We start from the raw sequence: 23,912 nt of genomic DNA on the forward strand, positions 1-23,912 counted from the left end.
ATTAGATTCTAGCAGTATTCAGACTACATTCCAGTTGTGACAATTTAGCCAAATGTCCCCTGGGGGCAAAATCATTCCTGGTTGAGAACCAGTGGTCTAGGGTAAATAGTTAGGAATAGGACGGCTGGGTCATATGGCAAATGTGTTTTTAAATTTATAAGAATCTGTCAAATTGTATTCCAGAGTGGTTGTGTCATTTTCATATCACCAACAATGTGATGTAAAATTTGCTTTGCCCTCTCACCAGCATCTGGTATTGCCAGTATATATATTTTTTCTGACTTTCTTATAGGCATGCAGTAATTTTAATTTTCATTTCCCTAATGGGGTTTACATGGTATTCTTCAAACTGAGAGGGTCCTGGTTTATTCCCTGCCTCCAAAGAGCATAGTGGTTGTTGAAGATTGCTTGAAAATTTAAAGTAATTCCTCTCATTAATTATCATAGAACTAATGCTTACAAAGGTTTTCAGTATTTGGCAGAGGAGGAAAAGGGAGACCCTGGGAGACTGAGTTGGAAAATACTTTTCTGTACATTCATGCAGAAAGACACCTGATGGCAAAGGTTTATTAGTCTGTTAACAAAGGCTGAGATCTGAAATGATACTCCCTTGACACAAACCCTGGAATTGGACTAGAAAACAAAGAGGCCTCATTCTGTCACCCACAGAAAAGAGCAAGAACCCAATTCTCTATAAGAACAGAAAGAGGCTTTTGAGCTAAGGGGTAGGAGGAAAATCAGGGACCAGGAGACCTGGGAGGCAGGACACCTGAATTTGAACTACCGCTCTTCCACTCAGGCGATTACCTTGGGCAAAAAATTTTTATCCTGAATCCAAATTTCCTCATACTTTAAATAAGAATTATAACCTTTATCTCACAGGGTTACAGTGATGACAGAATGAGATAGTGTGTTTGAAAATGCACAGCATGCCTCAGGCAATTAATACATGTTGAGCTAATGAATAAATCTTTTTCAGAGTCTGTAAAGGTGGAGTAAGAAGTTTGTTGAACATATTTAGTCTTTGGATTTCATATAATTGTTTTACTTCAAATTAGCCAACTTTGACTGAGTGCCAGGAAGTTGATAGCTTTCTGTGTGATTTAACACCTTTCATGACATCATTCATATCATGAATTTAAAGAGAATTTATACCCAAACTATCCAACAAGGGTGAGACAGAATAAAAAAAAAAATTCAGATATGCAAGGACTCAAAAAATTCTATCTGCAGTGCACTTTTTCTTAAGAAGCTATAAAACTTATCATAGCATATTCTCTGGCAAACTGTAGGGTGCTGGACTCAGACAGATCTCGGTCTGCATCCTAGCTCCACCAGTTACAAACCAGACGTAAGTCAATTAATCTCTGAGAACATTAGTTCTCTAACATATAAAGGAGGGTGATGCCTAATTTATAAGGTGCAGATAAAGTGTGTAAGGCGGTGGCATTTAGGCAGTATGCAAGGCAGGTAGGTGCCCAGCAGAGGTTCATGGCTTCCTTTCTCCAATCCTCACTGCCTAGCACAATTCAATAAGCTATTTTTATGTTCCATTCCTATAGGTCTAGGGTCGGGAGGTCAGAGTATATATAGACTCATGGGACATATAAACTCATGGAAGGGATTTGCTCTACATTCAGAGACTCCTGAAAGCCCCTAAGGCTCCAGCGTTTTCAAGACTCACAGGAATAATATTAGACACTCAGATGAGCCAGTGTGAGTGTCATAACCACTACACTATGGACAGTGAGAGAACCATGGAAAGTCAGGGAAACCATACATTTCAGGTATTTGGGATAGGCCTTTATGATACACCATATAGGCAGCAGGCATGCCAACTCACAGGCTGCGTGTGACAATGTCTTAATAAACATTATGTCTATAGTCATAAAAGCTTCTTTCCACTTTCAAACCCATGATTTCACTGAACAGTGCCAACAGAATCAGAGAATGTGGCCAACTGCTCTGATGGCCACAGAGCCTTCTTCTGTGTATTTGTCCCTTTGCAATGTGACTTTGCCCCTCCTTTTATTAAGGATGGAGTCTATCTGCCCAGAGGCTGGCTCAGCCATGGGACTTGCTTTGGCCAATGTTTCCATGGGACATTAGTAAAGGTGATGCAAGCAGAGGCTTGAGCTGAACCTCCACAATGGGGCTGCCCCCTCTTCCTGCCCTGATCCATACTGTAAGGGGCCTGAGCCTTCTCAAGGATGAAATCTGGACAGAGGCTCAACAAGAGCCAGAGTTGTGAATCAGGCCATCTTGGATGGTCCTGAGCCACTCAGACTAACTGCCAGATGCTGTAGCCCCAGGAGAGGCTCCGGAAAATTCCAGACCAGAATGCTGACTCCATAATAGGAACAAATCCAGTGTCTCTGTATTAAGCCACCCAGTTTTGGTGTGGTTTACTCCACCACCACGAAAAACTGATATAGCCCAGCAGGGACCTTACTACCAAAATGCATTCTACATCTAAACAACAAAGATGCTCCAGGAGCTTGGGAGACATGCCCAAGATCACGCACCCAGTCTGGGACTCTTAATCTGTGACATCTGAGTCTGGGCATCTGGTTGGGGTCCACCAGGAAGACCCCTTTCTTAGTTCTCAGTTGCCATTAAACCAGATGAAGCACCCAGAGGCTGTCACTAACTGCTTCCACAGATTTTACCAGTTTTATAACAAGTAATGGATTCCTCCATTCCACACACACCCTCTTTCCCCAGAGTGTCTGTAGCGGGCGTCGGGGCTGCATGTGCCAGGTGGTGATGGGCAACTTCACTCCAACACTGGTTTCCAATGCAGACCTGCATGACTTGGGGTGGAGTTATTTTCCTCTCTCTTCCATGTCTTCCTTTTCCTTCTGGGGACCAGCCCTCTTACCCATGGCCCCACTAGCAGCTCTGGTGATGGGCAAGCTGAGTTCACCTTTGCTGGAGGGGACTGCAAACCCCAGCAGCAGCCCTTTTGGAGGTAGCACTTCACAGGAGGTAGCACTTCACAAGTCTCTGGAGGTGCAGTAAGTAGCACAGAATGTCTGATTTCTCTTGCTTTAGCCACAAGAAACAGACATGTTGTGATTTGCGAGCAGGAGGATGAAGAAGAATGGCTTCTGTAGCTCTGAGTGTGCCTGTACGGAAACCCCCACCTCTGCCTGGCCTTGGCGCTCACAGTTCTCGCTGCATCTATAACTACTGGTACAGTTGCCATTCAGTCTTTCTCACGCATCTGAACTCGGTAGAGAGCTCATGCTGGTCTTGCCTTCCTGGGGTCTCGGAGAGGGTCCTCCCTGTGGTCACCAGTTCTAAACAGGCTATCCATGATGGCTCTCTGGCTGGTGGTTCGCCTTGCCTGGACCCCAACCTGGTCTCCATCCTTCTCTCTGAGTGAGTTGTGGACATGCCTCCCTGCCTCCAGGGTCTCCTGCTGGGGCTCTGCCAGTGAGCCTTGGAATTGGGTACTGTGAGTCTTGCGGGAAGAAGGCAGGAAGTTGGTCAAGTGCATCCTTGAGTCTGACCCTTGCTCCCTTCCGACCTCTTCAGGTGCTTCATCTGGTTCTTTCTGGGAAAAACTGCAGGGCCAGTGTCCATGCTGGGAGCATCAGTGCAGGGTCTGTTCCCATCTGTCCTGGGGCTGGAGGGCCAGGGCCTGGGCAGGAGTGGTGCTGTACATGTCACTCACCACGGGGCCAGGCTCCAGCATGATGCTTACCTGCTCTGGAACCCTGCTGGCCCAAGTTTCATAGAGGTTACTTTAAAAGACCACCACCGTTGCCTGGTGGTCTAGTGGCTAGGATTCCAGCAGCAGCCTGAAGCTTCAGAGCCTGGTGAGTGCGTGGGCAGCTTGGGCCCTCCCCAGGCTGGCTGGACAGTGAGTCCCTCTCTGCAATGCAGGGGGCATGCTTGAGTTCATGAGATGCACATGGTGACTGTGTACACTTTCTTCCAAACATCCGGCAGGGTCCTGTCATCCCCTACTACCTGCCCTGCACCCTTGGTAGAATCTAAGATCTTAAGGCAGGAGTCCTCCTTGTGTTGTCCCCAGCTTGGGGGTCCCACACCTCCCCCCCCATCACTTCCCAAGCCATCAGGGGGAGGGCTGGGGCAGCACTTACCCCCCACCCGAGCCGCCATTCTTGCTGAAGTGTGTGCGTGGCTCGCTGGAGGCCAGCTTCAGCAGCTCTGTCCATTCCCGCTCCCACTCCTCCTCCGTGTACACCAGCCCTGACTGGCACAAAGGGGGGTGGGGTTAGGAGGTGGTGTCCACCTCTTCACACTTGCACCCACATCAGTCTGGCTGAGAGCCCGACTTCCTGACTTGGTCAGCCCCTGGGGTGGGCACCTGTTAGTGGCCAAGGACCGTCAGCATTTGCTCTGGACAGAATTTGTTCAGAACCCCCAATCTCCAACCTCAATGCTGTCGGAAGTGCACTCAGCAACAGTGGTCATTCTCAGGGGCTAGAGAGACTGAAAGTGACCTGCACATGTACTGGACTGGGTGCCGACCACTGACATGTGTGCAGGGACCTGGGCAGACCCATCTTCAAGGGCTTCCACGCCAGCAAAGGACCAGTGCTCACTAAGGTTCTGTGATAAGCATTCTCTTTGGACTGAGCACACACCCTGGGCTGGGGCCACGCCAGGGCCAATCAGCGGCCGCACCAGCAGTGACTCACAGGTGACTATCTAACTCACCCTTCAGGTTGGGACAGCCTTGTGCGTGAGGGTAGGTGGTCTTCATAGTTATGCCAGGACAGGTGAGGGGAGTGGATGTCTGGTCGCTGTGGGCAGGGGCTGACTGTTGGAATGGGTTCCTCTTTAGTGGGTTTGAGTAGGGAATGGAGCCATTGCTGCCTCATCTCATAAGACAGACTTGATATTAGGGCCCCAAATAGGACCCCATCTTGGCCTTGGCTGCGCCCAGCACCTGTCCCAGCTCTGCCATGCTGACAGGTACCCACCTCCTTGTTCTGCTGTGTCTGCTGCCACCTCCACCTTCGCTTCAGGGCCTCCCTCTCGGCCCCCGTCCTCATCATGGTATAGAGAGCTTTCCGCAAAACCAGGTCCCGGTCGTGGAACCCCCACATTCCTGCAGGCAGGAGGCCCGTGAGGAGTAGGGGAGAGAGGGAAGATGTGAAAGTAAAGTGAGCGTGTTAGTTGCTCAGTCGTTTCCGACTCTTTGAGACCCCATGGACTGTAACCCGCCAGGCTCCTCTGTCCATGGAATTCTCCAGGCAAGAAGAATTCCCCAGGGGATCTTCCTGACCCCAGGGTCAAACTCAGGTCCCCTGAACTGCAGGTAGATTCTTTACCATCTGAGCCACAAGAAAATATGTGAGGAAGGGGCAAAACAGGAGGAGTTGAGACTGCCACCACCTACCAGTCTGGCCCCCGTAGCTGTGAGAGCAGATAATGCCGTAGTGACAGATATTCAGTTCTCACAATTAGCAAGCATCTGTCCTCTGCCCTCCCTCCTGATGCTTCCTGCTGATGCAGGCGCTGAATGAAGGAGCACAGCCCCTTCTTACAACAAGAGCCATTTCACTAAGTCTCGGGGCCCTTTGCAGGCTGCCCTCAACCTCTCAAGGTTTGTTCTGAGGGATGTAATGTTTGTGGTTCCGACCTTGTGTTTGAGTGGGAGAGAGCCTGTGGGGACAGCGGATTATGTGTCCTCATGCAGGGCCCCAAGCCAGGACGGCAGTCAGACCCCAGTTTCATCAAGGGTCTGCTGCATCCAATGTCTGTAGCCCTGAGGCATCTCTGCACACATCTGGGCCCTGGGAGAGCACTTGCTTCTGAGGGAAGTGCCTCACCTGGCCCAGGTATCATAAGACAAACCAGCACCTTGACTACATCCTTGGGGAAGCTCAGAAGTGGCCAAGAAACCCAGTCAGTGGAAGAAGCGCCATGAGAGATGCAGCTCTGGCTATAGGGAGAGACTAGGGAAATTCATACATTCATTCATAAATTCATTTGTTTAATTGAATACTATTAACTCCATACTTATTTCACAGTAGGGGTGAGGCACACCATTCTAAGTGATGGGAGTACCCACAGAAGCAACTAGGACAGACGAAATTCCTAAAATCTCATGGAGTCCACACTGAAGGGAAGGGAGGGGAGGCAGCCATCGAATTAACACGTGACATACTTTGTTGCAGGCAGGGGCAATGTAAGGGGAGATGAAGCAGGCTAAGAGGACAGAGTGCCGGGTGGTTTGGTCACAGCGTGAGTGGAGACACTGGGGCAAAGACATGAGCGGTGAGGGACAGGGTTGAGTCAGCATCCCAGGTGGAGGAAAAGGTCAGGGCCAACCCCGAGGGGGTCCACGTGGCGTCCTAGGGAGGGGAAGGTGTCTGCAGTTGGGATAGAAGGGGTGAGGTGGAGAGTGGAAAGGTGGGCTTTGGAGTGAGCTGGGACCCTCTGGAGAGCTTTCAGAGAGCAGTGACCCTCACTGACTGATGATCAAAGGCTCAGGCTGGCCGTGCATCCTTTTGTGCAAAGATGTGATAACAGGGGGCTGCCGTGGGCTTTCCGGTAGTCTCTTTCTACAGACGGAGGGAGATGGCCATCAATTCTCCTTTTATGAACAGGCCAAGCTGAGCTTTCTCACCCCTCCGACCAGCCTGCAGCCTCCTCCCAGGCAGGGCAAGTCCTGGGTCAGTGTACTCATCATGGCTCCTTGTCTGGGTCTCTTGTGCAGAGAGAATCTCCTTGTCGCACACACGTTTGCCCACAAGCCTGACCCCAGGATTACTGTCATTTCTACATGTGCCCACACCCTAGGTCAATGCTAGGGCTGGCCAGCAGGTCCGGTAAGCACTGCTGGTGAGTGTCGAATGGCCACTTTGAGCAGACTTGCTTGTAAATAGCTTAACAATTTGAGTACCAAGGGGAAACAAAGTAGTGGGAGAAAAGAATCAATTGGCTATGAGTCCCAGGTTCAGTCTCAGCCCAGCCTCTCTCACAGATAAAGGGCCACTTGCAGGAGGCTTTCTCCTCCCAGGCAGAACTGGGGAGCCTACTGTGCTCATCGTGAAACACCCGCCATCAGTCAGGACCACGGTGGCATGTGACCGTTTGGCTTGTGGCCTTGTCCACCTATGGTCATGATGGGGCAGTGCCTGTGTACATTGAGTGTCAGAAGGACAAAGGCATTCCTGTGGTTGAGACTTTGCAAAGAGGAGAGATGTCTTCTTTTGTAATTTTTCTCTAGGTTTGATACAGAACAAGGTGAAATAAGTTCCATAAGAGAGGGATACTGAATATTTTACGATGGAATAAGACACAACTTGCAAAACGTGTTTTTGAAGAATAGCGTGAAAAATTCAATTTACAATTTTAAGGGGAAAATATTGGATTCCAAACTGTGAACACTGTGAGATCCTAATTTCACTGGAAGTATAAACAAAAGTGTGGAAGACAATATACCAAAATATTAAAAGCAGACATCGCTGGGCAGTGGAATTGTTGATTGTTATTTTACTATGCTGAATGGGGAGTCAACAGACAGGAATGAATTAATATTGAAACAGAAAGGGGGCAGGTGGGTGGGTGCCCTTGTTTTCCCTATCACCCTTTGTCAAGCCTAAAAAACATGGAATGTTTCCTTTGCACTTGGGCTCCATCCTCCTCTGGGTATCTCCGGGCCCGTCCCAGACGCCCTGCATTTCCCTCGAAAACTTTTTGGGCTCAGCTCAGCCCACCTCTTATAGAACAGACCTCTCACTACAGGTCTGAAGTGAGGTCTGGGGCATCCTTGCTCTGGGTCATGGCACTGAGTTAAGGTCATGTTTACCTGGGGAGGTGAGTTTGACCAACAAGGACCATATTCTTGTTGGAGGGGCCCATCCCTGGAGAGGGTCCTCAGACTGCAGGAGTAATAAGGCACCACCAGCTCTGATGCTGGGGTCCTTGGCACAAATCCAGTCCTGCATGTTTATGTAAGCCTGGGTCCAGAGGGGTTACATGATCTTCCACAAAGTGTACTGTTACCTTCTGTCATCCAAATATTGCCACCCACAACTATGCATTTGCTGGTGTCACTTTTTGCAACCAGAAAGGTCACATCTCTGTTGGAAGAGTTTGCTGACCTCTCTGCAGTATATTCTGACTGTGCTGATCTCCGTATTTCTTACCCATGTCTGTCTTTTTGTCAGTCTAAGTGTATCAGCTGCAGTCAGTGTGGTGGCTCCAGATCTACCCAGCCTCACGCACTGCCCCCGCCCCCCTCCTCCCCCCGCAGACTTTCTGCTCAAGCTCAACAGGGCTCAGCCCTGATCCCAAACATCCTGTTAATTCCTGCCTTTCCACTTTATCCGTGTGTTCTCCCTGCCTGGAAGGTCCTATTTATACTTTTTCAAGTTCTTCAAGCCTCAGGAAAATCTCAGCTCCTTCAGGAAGTCCTCTTTGATTGCTCGAGACCCCGATGTCTGCTGCCCATCCGCGCAGGTCTGCTCAGGCCTCCTTCTATCAGGACAGATCTTTTCTCATTCATGTGTGCTCTATGCCCCCACCAAGCCTGCCAGCTGCTTGACAAGAAGGGTGGGGGTTGTTGCCTCCATCCCTTGGGGATCTCTTCAGTTGACAGTGATGCACGTGGCTCTACTTAGTATAAGATTGTCCTCTAAGGATGCACAGACCAGGCCTGGGCACTGCCACCCTCTGTCTATACTGCAGGGCTTACCCAGTGAGGCAGCATGTAAAAGGCAGTTCCCGTCCCCTGTCGTGGCCAAAGGAAGAAGCCGTTTACAGCTCGTGCACACGGTGGACCACCAATTCAGGCGACCTGGAACAGAAGCTCATGTTTAGAATCCCAGGACAAACATGGATGTTTGCTAAGTAAGCTTTAATATCAATGGATGATTTTCTAGAGGATTCTAGAGAACTTCAGTGGTAAGGTGGAGGGTTATGGCTGTGTGTGCTCAGTCGGTCAGTCGTGTTCAATTTTGCAACCCCATGGACTGTAGCCTGTTGGCTTCTCTGTCCATGGGATTTTCCAGGGAAGAATATTGGAGTGGGTTGCCATTTCCTCCTTCAGATGATCTTCCTGACCCAGGGATCGAATCTGAGTCTACTGCGGCTCCTGCTCTGGCAGGTGGATTTTTTACCCCTGAGCCACCAGCGTGATGGCTACTGATGCTCAGATAAAATATAGATATTTTTTCTTTTAAGATAAAAAATAGCCAAATCCTTCCATCAGTTAGCAAGAAATTCAAGATTAAAGCCTTCTCTCCTTGAATCTGGGAACATATTTTACACAAAATATAAAATTTTTTTGCAATTTCCTTGAACACAATTTCTCTTCCCAAAAGTTATTTAAAAAGCCTTTCTTTGTTGATGCATACATACCTTTGAGAGTATGGTTTAAATTTAATTTTTTAAATTGATGTATAGTTGATGTACAGTGCTCCCGGTATACAGCAAGGTGGTTCAGTTATACATATATACCTATTGTTTTTCAGATTATTTTCCATTATAGGTTATTACAAGATATTGAATATATTTTCCTCTGTTATACAGTGGGTCTTTATTAATTATCTATTTTACATATAGTAATGTGTATTTGTTCGTCCCAAACTCCTAAGTTATCCCCCTCTTTCCCCTTTGGTAACTATAAATTTATTTTTTCTGTGTCTATAGGCCTATTTCTGTTTTGTAAATAAGTTCTTTGTATCATTTTTTTTTTTTTTTTTGAGAAGGAAATGGCAACCCACTCCAGTATTCTTGCCTGGAAAATCCCATGGACGGAGGAGCCTAGTCAGCTACAGTCCATGGGGTCACAAAGAGTCAGACACGACTGAGCAATTTCACTCACTCACTATCATTTTTTTTTAGATTCCACACATCAGTGATATCACATGATATTTGTCTTTTTCTCTCTGACTACATTTAATTTTATACATCAAAACCATTGTAGGTATTTTGGTAGAATCATATTAAATTTCATTAACACATCTTTAGACTTTTGCTTCCAGGAAAACAGAGTAGACACCTTCTCTTCCTACTGTTTCTACTAAGTACAACTAAAACCCTTGGACATTATGTATAAAACAGTATGGGCAGACCAAAAGGTGGAGAGAAGGCAGACTGGTTAAGAAACTCAAGACCTGAGCTCAACCTGGTGGTAAGTGCCCTGGCTTCCTCTTTGGCTCACAAACCCCAGATTAGATGCTAGAGAAGGTGACAGTCTGGAAACAATGGAAATCATAAAAAAAAAAATCATGCTCTCTCTAGACAGAATACCAGGAGAGGGTTAGTTGAGCCAGACAACCGCAGCTTAGAAATAGCCACTCTATTGCAGCTGTATCTGCAGAACAGACTGCAGCCCTCCTACCACTCAGCCAGCAGAATGGGGAGCTGAGACTTCACCCTTGCCAGGCTGCGGAGTCACTCTCCACCCTCCCCCTCTGCCAGGTGGTGCGGAGTCAGGGCTTCAACACTGCTGCATGGTAATAAGGATTCCACCCCTACCGCCCCCACCCCAATTAAGAACACATGGGGAGCCTGGACTTCCACCCCCATTGGACGGTGAAGAGGTCCCCCACCACTGCCAAACAGTACCAAGGAGTTCATTCCACATTAGCTGTCAGCAGAGGCAGCTTGGAAAACCTGTACATGCAGCACAAACATCGCATATTAATGCATATATATGAACTCTACAAAAATGGGACTGAAGAACACTACCATATGTAAAATAGATAGCTACTGGGAAGCTACTATATAACATAGGGAGCCCAGTCTAATATTCTGTGACAACATAGAGGTGTAAGATGAGGGTGTAGGTGGTAAGCTTCAGAGGGAAGGGATACACACACACATACACACACATATATATATATATAAAATTATGGTTGATTTGTATTGCTGTATAGCAAAAACCAACACAAGATTGTAAAGCAATCTTACTCCAATTAAATAAAAAACCTGTATGTCCACTCCTATCTGGTGATTATCAATCAGTGGTGCATTGTACCTAATGGAATGGTATCAGAGAAAGTCTGCTAAAACATAAGATTTAAATAAGATTCAGAGTCCTATAACTTAATACCCCAAATATAAAATTTTTAATTAAAAACTATTTGCACCAAGAACCAGGAAGACCTCAAATGGAAAAAGGAAAGACAACTAACCAAGACCAACACAGATGATACAGATGTTAGAATTATCTGACAGAAATTTTAAAGCAGGCATCATGAAAATGCTTCAACAATTAAAATAGGCTTGAAACAAATGGAAAAAAATAGATGTCAGTCAAAAAAAAATAAGATTCAACAACAATAAAAAAGAAGATACAAAGAAAAACCAAATGAAGATTTTTGAACTAAAATAATGCAACAACTGGTGAAAAAACCTCAATGGATGTATTTAACAGCAGAATGAAGAGAAGAAAGAATCTGTGAATGACCAGGTATAACATAGAAATTAAAGAATCTGAATAATAGACAGAAAATAAACTAAAGAAGATCATGTAGTCAGAGTCCCATAGGAGAGAAGAAATAGGTAAAGCTGAAAAAAGTATCCAAAGAAATAATTACTGAAAATTTCCCAGATGTTGTTAAACAAACAAGCAAAAAACAAACAGACAAAACCTATAAATGTATGAATTCAAGAAGCGAGGAAAGATATATCTTCAGTACTTGTATGCTGAAAACTAGAAAACGCTGATAAAAGAAATCAAGGAAGATCTAAATAATTGGAGATACATACTATATTCACAAATTGGAAGACTCTCAACACAGTAAAGATGTGAATTCTCTCTAAATTGATGCAAAGATTAAATGCAATTTCATAATCTATGCAAGGTGTTTTGAAGAAAGACAATTATTACCAACTTAGAATTCTATACCTCAGATAAATAGAAAGAAACAATTTATCACCATCAGATCTACAGTAAGGAATACTAAAGACAGATCTCCAGACAGAAGGAAAATGACTGATGGAAGGAGGGTACACATACACACACACACACACACACACAAAAAGGGCAATGCATATATTGGTAAATATTGGCTGTTCAAAGCAATACTAGTAATGGTTTTTTTGAGTTAAATTATATGTAGAACTAAAAACACAGGACAGCAGAAAGAGGTAAAAGTGCTAACTTAAGATAAATTCTAATAGCTCAAAAATGCATGTTGTAAATTACAGGGTAGCCACAAAAAGAATGATAAGAAATGTATAACTAACAAGATATTAGAAGGGAAAACAAAATGATAAATATTCTTAAATAATTCAAAATAGTACGAAAGAAAAAAAATAACAATAAAAAACAAACACCAAGATAACAGATTTAAACCAAAGAGCATTTATATTAAAAGTGATTGGACTAAATATTCCAATTAAATTTGCTGTTGTTGCTGCTGTTTAGTCGCTAAGTTATGTCTGATTTTTTGAGACTCTATGGACTGTAGCCCGCCAGGCTCCTCTCTCCACGGGATTTCCCAGGCAAGAATATGGGACTGGGTTGCCATTTCCTTCTCCAGGGGACCTTCCCAACCCAGGGATCGAACCTGTGTCTCCTGCATTGGCAGATAGATTCTTTATCACTGAGCCACCAGGGAAGCCCCACTTCAATTAAAGACACTATAAAAAATATACACCATCAGCCTGCTTTCAAAACCAACTAAAGCCTGTTTATAAAAGAAACTATAAATATGATGATACAGAAATTTGACAGTAAGTAGACTGAAAAAGATATATCATTCAAAAACAAGCAAAAGTAAAGCTGGTAAAGTTTGATACTGGATGAAGTAAACATTATTAAGGTGTAAGGTAAAGAGGGATATTTCATTGTATGGTAAGGTCAGATATTTATTGTGTCTGAATGATTTAAAATTCTTTGAAATTTATTGATACAATGTTTATGGCCCACCATATGGTCAGTTTGTAAAATTTCTTACTTGAAAAGAATATATATTTATTCTGCAATTGGTAGGTGCCATGTGGTATGTATGTAAATTGGGTTAAGTTCTTTATTTATCTTCATCTAATCCCTACTGATTTTTTTTGAATATTAATTCTATCATTTATCAAGAGAATTCTATTAAAAATTTCCAAGTTTGATTTTAGATGTGTCTATTTCTCTTTTGAGTCTGTCAATTTTTGCTTCACATGTATTTTAGGATAAATCATAGGTGTATAACACATTTGTGTGTGTATGTGTGTTAGTTAATCAACTGTGTCTGACTCTTTGCAACTACATGAACTGCAGCCCACTAGGCTCCTCTGTCCATGAAGTTCTCCAGGCAAGAATACTAGAGTGGGTAACCATTCCTTTCTCCAGGGGATCTTCCTGACTCAGGGATCAAACCATGGTCTCCTGCATTGCAGGAAGATTCTTTACCATCTGAGCCACCAGGGAAGCCCATAACACATTTAGTAATTATATTTTCAACTGACTTGACCATGTTGGGGGCTGGGGTTCTGAGCAGTGATACAAATCTACTATGTGCACAGTATCCCCCCATCCCTGCTTCTGCATCACCTACGGGGGTTGGAGGGCAAGGGAAATTGACATGAACATGGAGTGCATTCTGCCTCATGTACTGTGAATGATAATGGCTTCTGTCTCTGACCCAGAAATCTCATATCTTCTGCCAGCATTCATGAACCTGTGTTGGGCTGACTAACCAGCTTGCAAGCAGAGTAGGATCTTCACAGTTCTAAACAGTCTTTAAAGATGGAGACAGGATTCCAATAGAGACGAGGCTTTCTCAAAGAGACAGGACATGGGGTCAGGAGCCTAGGTCAGGAGGTAGAAAAAGATGTCCCAGGATTCTGTGGGGAACTCTCTTACCCAGGTGATGGGCAAAGGGCCAGTGAGTAAGGGCCCAACTATCTTATCGATTAACAACTATTTAGAGGTGAAGCAGTAAGAGTAAGGCTAAATGGGGCTAATGCTCACTCCCCTCCTGCCTGATTCCAAGGAGCCCCCAAAATTGATATAGGGTTTCTGCTGGACCAGATCATGGGAAATTCATTTGACTTAACTGCAAAAGAACTCAGATAGGAAAGTAACTGCGCCTGACTCTCTCCCTCTGTACCTCCTGGCCCCTCCCTACCTCTCTTCCCCAACATTAGCTGCTTTCATGAAAGGTAATAGGGATGAGGCCCAGGTCTCTCTGCCCCAGAGCGGGACCAGAGATCACATGCACTTGTTCAAGTGAGCTGGGGCAACTTGTGGAGGAGAGGTGTTCACACTTTTATGGCTCTGTTGGAGAAAAGTGCGACAGTTACCATCCTACCCAGTTACAAGGGGAAGTGGCCTCTGAGCTCAAGTGACAGGAGTTGGCTATGCTCACAGTGGGGAATGGAAGCTCATGGAATTCTGTGTGCAGTGCCCCTGGGTCCAATCCAGTGCAGACTTGTTGCTGCTTCTGTACTTGAATTGTACAATAGGAATTAAGTTCACATGCATTGGAGAAGGAAACGGCACCTCACTCCAGTATTCTTGCCTGGAGAATCCCAGGGACGGCAGAGTCTAGTGGGCTGTTGTCCATGGGGTGGCACAGAGTCAGACATGACTGAAGTGACGTAGCAGCAGCAGCAGCAGCAGCATGGATATCCTATCCCATAAATGCCAAAGGGGATTATCCTGATCAGAAGAGCCACAGGTCGAGAAGGGCAAATGGGGAGAATGCTCCTGCCATTTGCTCCTGGTGAGTGAGTCAGGGTTGCACATGAGGCCTCTACTCAAGGGTTCCAAGCTTTCACCATGTAGATGATGACTGCTGACTTGCACATCAGAAGCTCAGCCTCAGGGCCTGGACTCTGTGATATCACACCTCAGCCAGTTGGGTGGCTAAAAAGTCCCCCAAAATTTAAGAGCCTCCTTGTGAAGTCAAGTTTCTTGGGATGCTGTTGGGGATTCACAATGATCAATCTCTCTGGTGGTCAAGGAAATCTGCAGTCTCTTCAGCCATCACAATCCACTGCCAAAAGAGGGCTCCTACTTAGGTTCTGAGTTGGAGATGCAATACGCCTTACCTGGGCATTCTAGTTGGTCCTTTATGACCTCCAACTTGCAAACGAGCTTCCCATACATGGAGCCAGCCCATCAGGCTAAGTTGGAAGTGGTCCAGCAAACTCTAGTACATTTGCAGCTTTGGGGGCCCTACAATCCCAGTGTCCCTTTGAGTTACAAGGGTCTGTGATCAATGCTTTTGCTGACTGGAACCTCTGGCAGAGGGAGGTAGCATCTACCCAACAAGCATCCCTTGGAGTTTCAGACTTGTCACCCCCATGACATGACTACCATGTTCATCCCATTGGAAAAGTTTCAATTAACCCACTACTGGACTCCAGTCAAAATTGGATACCTCCCCCATGGAGGCCTGGTGATCCTGGCCTGATATTCCCATTTTGGGGTGGTCACCTCAGCCTCAACACAAAACAGGGTGAAAATGGCCCAATGAGGATCACTCATCAGTGAAAGTGAAAGTCACTCAGTTGTGTTCGACTCTTTGCAACCCATGGACTATACAGTCCATGGAATTCTCTAGGCCAGAATACTGCCTTTCCTTTCTCCAGGGAATCTTCCTAACCCAGGGATTGAACCCAGGTCTCCTGCATTGCAGGTGGATTCTTTACCAGCTGAGCCAAAAGGGAAGCCCAAGAATACTGGAGTGGGTAGCCCATCCCTTCTCCAGTGGATCTTCCTGACCCAGGAATTGAACTGGGGTCTCCTGCATTGCAGGTGGATTTTTTTTTTTTTTTACCAACTGAGCTATCAGGGAAGCCCAAAACACTGCACAGAAAGACATTTATGGCTTTATAGCATTTACAACATTATACCATACTGACAAAGAAGATGTAGTGATATAAACTTCCATTTCATGAAGCCAGAATAAAGAACAGCACATCTAACCCAAATGAAGAGGACAGAAGGAATAAAAATAAAGAGTAGAGGTTAATGAAACAGGAAATAAATGTACCAAGGAAAAGCCAATGGAAACCAAGATAGGTTCCTTGAATAGATTGATAAGATTCACAAGTCCCTAGCAACATTATTAATGAAAACCAAAGGGAATTTCAAAGCATGAACACTGGAAATGAAAAAGGGACCATTAAGACTTCCCTGATGGCCCAGTGGCTAAGACTTGTGCTCCCAGTGTAGGGGGGCTGGGTTCAACCCTGGTCCGGGAACTAGATCCCACGTGCCATAGCTAAGAGTTCGCATGCCACAACTAAAAGATCTCGCATGCTGCAATGAACATTGAAGATGCTGGGTACCACAACTAAGAAATGGTGCAATCAAATAAATAAATAAACATTTTTCAAAAAAGAAAAAAAGGGCCATCATCACGGATCCTATTGACATTTAAAAAATAATAGGAGCTAACACAGACATCTGAGAATTTAGATAAAATAGACAAATTCTTCAAAACCATTTCAAAATGACATAAGAAGAAACAGAGATTCTAAATAGGTCAAAATCTCTTAAAAGAAATAGAGTCTGTAATTTTAAAACATACACAAATCATAGCCACATGATCATGCGGTTCCAGACTGAATTTTTCCAATCATTTAAAAAAGTTATAACATCAATCTTGTAGAAACTCCTCCACAGAATAGAAACAGAGGATAGACTTTACAACTTTTTTTATGAGGCTAAACTAATCTTCATATTAAAACTAATGCAAACATTACAGGAAACAAAAGATCAATATTTCTCATGAACATAGATGTCAAAATCTTAAAAAAAACCCTAGCAAATCAAATTTAGTGATACACAAAAGCAATGATACTATAACTAAATGAGGTTTGAGGTTTACTCCAGGAATGTACGAGTGGGTAACCATTTGAAAATCAATCAATATAATCCACCAATGTACAGAAAAAAAGAGGAAAATCACATGATCACTTTAAAGGATAAAGAAAAGGCATTTGATAACTTTCAACATCATTTATGAAAGATAAAAACTTAGAAAACTGGGAATGGAAGGTAACTACCTTAATCTCATATGTATTATAGTATCTACAAAAATGCTACAGCTATTATCATAATTACTGGTGAAATAGTACATTTCCCTCTGAGATTGGAAATTAGTCGAGGATATCTGCTATTAACTCTCCAATTAAAAAATTTCCTGGAAGACCTACATGATGTAGCAAGACAAAAAGAACCTACCCCTACTCCAATTAGAAAAGAAAAAATAAAACTATCATTCTTTGTTTTTTATAGATCATGGACCGAGAAAGTCCAAAAAACTCTACAAGCTACTAGAATTTATAAATAAATGTAGAAAGGTTCTAGAATACAAGATTAATAAATAACAATAAACTGTATTTCTATATCTCAGCTGTTGCTGGTGTTTTAAGATCATTTCTTTACAATATAACAAAATACATAAAATGCATAGAGATAACCTAATGAATAATGTTCAAGACCCTTACTTTGAAAATTAAAAAATATTTGTGAAAGAGTTAAGGAACATGTTATGTTCGTTGATTAGGAAATTTAATATTGCAAAGACATAAATTTTCTCTCACTTGATCTATAGATTAATTTATATGGAATTAACATATAGATTCCATATTAAATATATAATTATTCTATATAGAGTACATACACATTAATTTATGTAGAAATGCAAAGGCTGAGAATAGCAAAGACAAATCATAAGAAGAAAAACGAAGCTGGAGGACTTATACTGCATGATATGACTTATAAAACTATGGTCATCTTGTTTTAAGGAAAGATGCACCAAAGGGACAAAACAGAGTCCAAATCAGACCCTCACATATACAATCACCTGCTTTATCTCAAATGTCACCTTGCAGTACAGCAGAGTAAAATGGTTTCAATAACGGCACCAGGGCAGGTGTGTAAACATGTGAGAAAATGGACTTTCACTACATGTCACACTACACGTCAAAGTCATTTTTTAGGTGGGTTGTAGATTTAAATGTGAAGGAAAGAGTTTTTATCTTCAGAAACCTGGGCTAGGCAATCATTTCTTAAACCAAAATAGAAGTCCTGAAGAAAGAGGGAAAAAAGGTAAATTGAACTCCTTTAGCATTAGATCACTAGTTCCTTAAAGTGTATCAGTCAGTAAAAGGACAGCCCATAGAGTGGGTGAAGGTATTTGTAATACACATCTGATAAAGGACTTATATTCATAATGTTTAAGGAATTCCCACAAATCAAACAAGAAGATGAAGGTTAAAAATGGGCAAAAAACCTGAAAAGTCATCCAATGAACGAGGATAATCAAATGGACAGTAACATGAAAAGCTATTCAACTTCATTAGCCATCAGAAAATAAAAATTAAAGCCACTATGGGACATACTTCCAACACAGTGAGTAAAATGGAAAGACAAAAAATACAGAACAGCACTCTCAATAGTGGAAGAGTGAATTGGTACATCCATTTTGGAAAAGTATTTGGAAAACTATTATAAAGCTGAACATATGTAAATCCTATAACCCAGCAATACTGTAATAGGGAAGAGGCTCTGTATTCTAAGTTAATCACTAAAGGATGTTGCATATAAACTTAAATTACACATAATGGCCCATCTCCAGAAACTCTGCCTCCCAGGTAATGAGCACTAAGATAAAATACCTTTATTTAGCTAACAGGAAACATTTTGACCTAACCTACCTGTGAATGACTGCAGAGAGGAAGAAATTAACATATACCCTCCGGAAGCTGATGGGAACCAGGAAGTGTTTGACTTTACTCCCTCCTCTTTTAGTGTAAAAGGAACTTGAATTCTAACTCGGGCAAGATGGTTCTTTGGGACACAGGTTCACCACCTTCTCAGTTTGCTGACTTTCCAAATAAAGTTCTTATTCCTGGTGCTAACAACTCAACTCTCAATTTATTGGTCTGTTGTGCTGTGAGCAGAACGAGCTTGGATTCCATAACAATACCACTCCTACGTATGTATCGTCAAAAACATATTCATGTGTTTATTGAAAACGTGTATAAGAAAGTTCATAGTGCATCCAGTTCAGTCCAGTTCAGTTGCTCAGTCGTGTCCGACTCTTTGCGACCCCATGTACTGTAGCAGGCCAGACTTCCCTGTCCATCATTCAGCTCCTGGAGTTTACTCAAACTCATGTCCACTGAGTCGGTGATGCCATCCAACCATCTCATCCTCTGTCATCCCCTTTTCCTCCTGCCGTCAATCTTTCCCAACATCAGGGTCTTTTCAAATGAGTCAGTTCTTTGCATCAGGTGGCCAAAGTATTGGAGTTTCAGCTTCAGCATCAGTCCTTCCAATGAATATTCAGGACTGATTTCCTTTAGAATGGACTGGTTGGCTCTCCTTGCTGTTCAAGGGATTCTCAAGAGTTTTCTCCAACACCACAATTCAAAAGCATCAATTCTTCAGCACTCAGCTTTCTTTATAGTCCAACTCTTACATCCATACATGACTACTGGAAAAACCATAACTTTGACTAGGGGAGTCTTTGTTGGCGAAGTAATGTCTCTGCTTTTTAATATGCTGTCTATGTTGGTCATAACTTTTCTTCCAAGGAGCAAACATCTTTTAATTTCATGGCTGCAGTCACCATCTGCAGTGGTTTTAGAGCCCCCCAAAATAAAGTCTGTCACTGTTTCCATTGTTTCCCCATCTATTTGCCATGAAGTGATGGGACCAGATGCCATGATCTTAAGTTTTCTGAATGTTGAGCTTTAAGCCAACTTTTTCACTCTCCTCTTTCACTTTCATCACGAGGCTATTTAGTTCTTCCTTGCTTTCTGCCATAAGGGTGGTGCCATCTGCATAACTGAGGTTATTGATATTTCTCCCAGAAATCTTGATTCCAGTTTGTGCTTCATCCAGTCCAGCATTTCTCATGACGTACTCTGCATATAAGTTAAATAAGCATGGTAACAATATATACAGCCTTGATGTACTCCTTTCCCAATTTGGGACCAGTCTGTAGTTCCATGTCCCATTCTAACTGTTGCTTTCTGACCTGCATACAGATTTCTCAAGAGGCAGGTCAGGTGGTCTGGTATTCCCATCTCTTTCAGAATTTTCCACAGTTTATTGTGATCCACATAGTCAAAGGGTCTGGCATGGTCAATAAAGCAGATGTTTTTCCGAAACTCTCTTGCTTTTTCAATGATCCAGTGGATGTTGGCAATTTGATCTCTGGTTCCTCTGCCTTTTCTAAATCCAGCTTCAACATCTGGAAGTTCATGGTTCATGTACTGGTGAACCCTGGCTTGGAGAATTGTGAGCATTACTTTTCTAGCGTGTGAGATGAGTGCAATTGTGTGGTAGTTTGAGCATTCTTTGGCATTGCCTTTCTTTGGGATTGGAATGAAAACTGACCTTTTCCAGTCCTGTGGCCACTGCTGAGTTTTTCAGATTTGCTGGCATATTGAGTGCAGCACTTTCACAGCATCATACTTTAGGATTTGAAATAGCTCAACTGGAATTCCATCATCTTCACTAGCTTTGTTCATAGTGATGTTTCCTAAGGCCCACTTGACTTCACATTCCAGGATGTCTGGCTCTAGGTGAGTGATCACACCATCGTGATTATCTGGGTCGAGAAGATCCTTTTTGTACAGTTCTTCTGTGTATTCTTGCCACCTCTTCTTATTGTCTTCTGCTTCTGTTAGGTCCGTACCATTTCTGTCCTTTATTGTGCCCATCTTTGCATGAAAAGTCCCTTGGTATCTTTAATTTTCTTGAAGAGATCTCTAGTCTTTCCCATTCTGTTGTTTTCCTCTATTTCTTTGCATTGATCACTGAGGAAGGCTTTCTTGTCTCTCCTTGCTATTCTTTGGAACTCTGCATTCAAATGGGTATATCTTTCCTTTTTTCCTTTGCCTTTCACTTCTCTTCTTTTCATAGCTATTTTAAGGCCTCCTCAGACAACCATTTTGCCTCTTTGCATTTGTTTTTCTTGGGGATGGTCTTGATCACTGCCTCCTGTACAATGTCACGAATTTCTGTCCATTGCTCTTCAGGCACTCTATCAGATCTAATCCCTTGAATCTATTTGTAACCTCCACTGTACAAACATAAGGGATTTGATTTAGGTCATACCTGAATGGTCTAGTGGTTTTCCCAGTTTCTTCAATTTAAGTCTGAATTTGGCAATAAGGAGTTCATGATCTGAGCCACAGTCAGCTCCAGGTCTTGGTTTTGCTGACTGTATAGAGCTTCTCTATCTTTGGCTGCAAAGAATATAATCAATCTGATTTAGATATTGGCCATATGGTGATGTCCATGTGTAGAGTCTTCTCTTGTGTTGTTGGAAGAGGGTGTTTGCTGTGACTAGTGCCTTCTCTTGGCAAAACTCTATTAGCATTTTCCCTGCTTCATTCTGTACTCCAAGGCCAAATTTGCCCATTATCCAGGTATTTCTTGACTTCCTACTTTTGCATTCCAGTCCCATATAATGAAAAGGATATCTTTTTTGGGTGTTAGTTCTAGAAGGTCTTGTAGGTCTTCATAGAACCGCTCAACTTCAGCTTCTTCAGCATTACTGGTCAGGGCATAGACTTGGATTACTGTGATATTGAATGGTTTGCCTTGGAAATGAAGAGAGATCATTCTGTCGTTTTTGAGAATGCATCCAAGTACTGCATTTTGGATTCTTGTTGACTGTGATGGCTATTCCATTTTTTCTAAGGGATTCTTGCCCACAGTAGTAGATATAATGGTCATCTGAGTTAAATTCACCCAGTCCAGTCCATTTTAGTTCACTGATTCCTAAAATGTTGATGTTCACTCTTGCCATCTCCTGTTTGACCACTTCCAATTTGCCTTGATTCATGGACCTAACATTCCAGGTTCCTATGCAATATTTCTCTTTACAACATCAGACTTTACTCCCATCACCAGTCGCATCTACAACTGGGGGTTGTTTATGCTCTGGCTCCATCTCTTCATTCTTTCTGTAGTTATTTCTCCACTGATATCTAGTAGCATACTGGGCACCTACTGACCTGGGGAGTTCATCTTTCAGTGTCCTATCTTTTTGCCTTTTCATACTGTTCATGGGGTTCTCAAGGCAAGAATACTGAAGTAGCTTGCCATTCCCTTCTCCAGTGGACCACGTTTTGTCAGAACTCTCCACCATGACCTGTCTGTCTTGGGTGGTCCTATACGGCATGGCTGATAGTTTCACCGAGTTAAAAAAGGCTGTGGTCCATGTGATCAGATTGGTTAGTTTTCTGTGATTGTGGTTTTCAGTCTCTCTGCCCTCTGATGGAGAAGGTTAAGAGGCTTATGGAAGCTTCCTGATGGGAGAGACAGACTGAGGAGGAAACTTGGTCTTGTTTTGAAGGGCTGGGCCATGCTCAGTAAATCTTTAATCCAATTTTCTGTTGAAGGGTGGGGCTGTGTTCCCTTCTTGTTATTTGACCTGAGGCCAAACTATGGTGGAGGTAATGAAGATAATGGTGACCTCCTCCAAAAGGTGCCCCCCACACACTACTACACTCAGTGCCCCAGCCCTGCAGCAGGACATTGCTGACCCACGCCTCCACTGAGACTTCTGGATACTCATGAGCAAGTCTGGGTCAGTCTCTTGTGGGGTCACTGTTCCTTTTTCCTGGGTCCTGGTGCTCACAAGTTTCTGTCTGTGCTCTCCAAGAATCTGTCCCCAGGCCTGTGTAAGTTCTGGCAGCTCTATGGTGGGGTTAATGGTGACCTCCTCCAAGAGGGCTTATGTCATACCCAGGTCTACTGCACCCAGAGCCCCTGCCCTTGTGGCAGGCCCCTGCTGACCCGTACCTCCACAGGAGATGCTCAAACACAGTACTGTCTCAGTCTCTTGGGGTCTCTGGGTCCTGGTGCACACAAGGTTTGTTTGAGCCCTCTGAGTGTCTCTGGCAGATATGGGGTTTGATTCTAAACACGATTTCGCCACTCCTACCATCTTGCTGGGGCTTCTCCTTTGCCCTTGGACATGCGGTATCTCTCCTCAAAGTTGCTCCAGGGCTGCGAAGTCACGCTCCAGTGCTGAGTAGCCGCAGCTCATAGCGCATACTTTACAATACCCAAAAGTCTGAAATCACCCAACTGTTATGGACTGAATGTTTGTGTTCCCCCTTCATATGCTGAAGCTCTAACCCTGGCATGGCTATGCTTGGAGATGGGACTTCAAAGGAAGTAATTAACATTAAATGAGGTCAATAGGGTGGGGCCCTAATCTGTTAGGAACAATGTCCTTGCAAGAGATACCACAGAGCTCATTCTGCCTCCTTCTCTCCCCTGAAGCTTTATTTATTTATTTATTTTTTTTTAGTTCTACCACTTTATTGCTACCAACCCATTTCCCTCCACCGTCATGCACACATACTCAGGCATGTAACACCATGGGCTGCAGCCCGCCAGGCTCCTCTGTCCATGGACTTTTCCAGGCAAGAATACTGGAGTGGGTTGCCATTTCCTTCTCCCTCTGAAGATCTTTTACAGGAAAGACCACATGAAGATAATAAAAAGATTTAAGTCAATTTAAGATTTAAATTCAACTTAATTTCTGATTTAAGTTGGGTCCCAGAGGTAAAGACTCTTACCTCTGGTAAGCGTTGAAAGCATTCCTGAGGCTGTGAGTCAGCTGTGACCACCCTGGAGGATCACCAAACTATGGTAAATGCCAGTACCTTACAGCCTCTGGAGAACCAAAAATGGCCCAGTGCTACTCTAATGTCTCTAGCAGAATCCAGAATGGGATGCCCAAGATTAAGGATTCTTTGCAGAAGCAATGGGATTGAGAATATGGCTCAAAGTTTCTACTCTAAGCTCTGACAGTGTGATCATTCACGTCTCCCCACACAATGACTTCATTTAAGAACAGGCAGAAAGACCATGGGAACTAGTACTGTGAATGTTAAGAAATAAAAATGAAATCTTGAGTTCCTACAAAGAAGAAAATCAGATGAACATCCCCAATATAAGGCTGTGGTATTACATACAGGTGAGGGGCTAT

General features: G+C 43.6%; 1 protein-coding gene across 2 annotated transcripts in view; it reads right to left on the bottom strand.

The window, feature by feature from the left end:
- Nucleotides 1-23,912, bottom strand: part of OTUD7A (OTU deubiquitinase 7A) — a 382,361-nt gene that overhangs the window by 44,758 nt on the left and 313,691 nt on the right. For both annotated transcript variants that reach the window (XM_070477660.1, XM_070477661.1), the window contains 3 exons: nucleotides 8,684-8,785; nucleotides 4,959-5,086; nucleotides 4,113-4,225 (listed from right to left, as the gene is read on the bottom strand). In XM_070477660.1, the coding sequence (XP_070333761.1) occupies nucleotides 4,113-4,225; nucleotides 4,959-5,086; nucleotides 8,684-8,785 (343 nt within the window). The remainder of the gene's footprint in view (nucleotides 1-4,112; nucleotides 4,226-4,958; nucleotides 5,087-8,683; nucleotides 8,786-23,912) is intronic.

This window comes from Odocoileus virginianus, chromosome 16 (assembly GCF_023699985.2).
Source record: "Odocoileus virginianus isolate 20LAN1187 ecotype Illinois chromosome 16, Ovbor_1.2, whole genome shotgun sequence".
Classification (NCBI taxonomy): domain Eukaryota; kingdom Metazoa; phylum Chordata; class Mammalia; order Artiodactyla; family Cervidae; genus Odocoileus; species Odocoileus virginianus.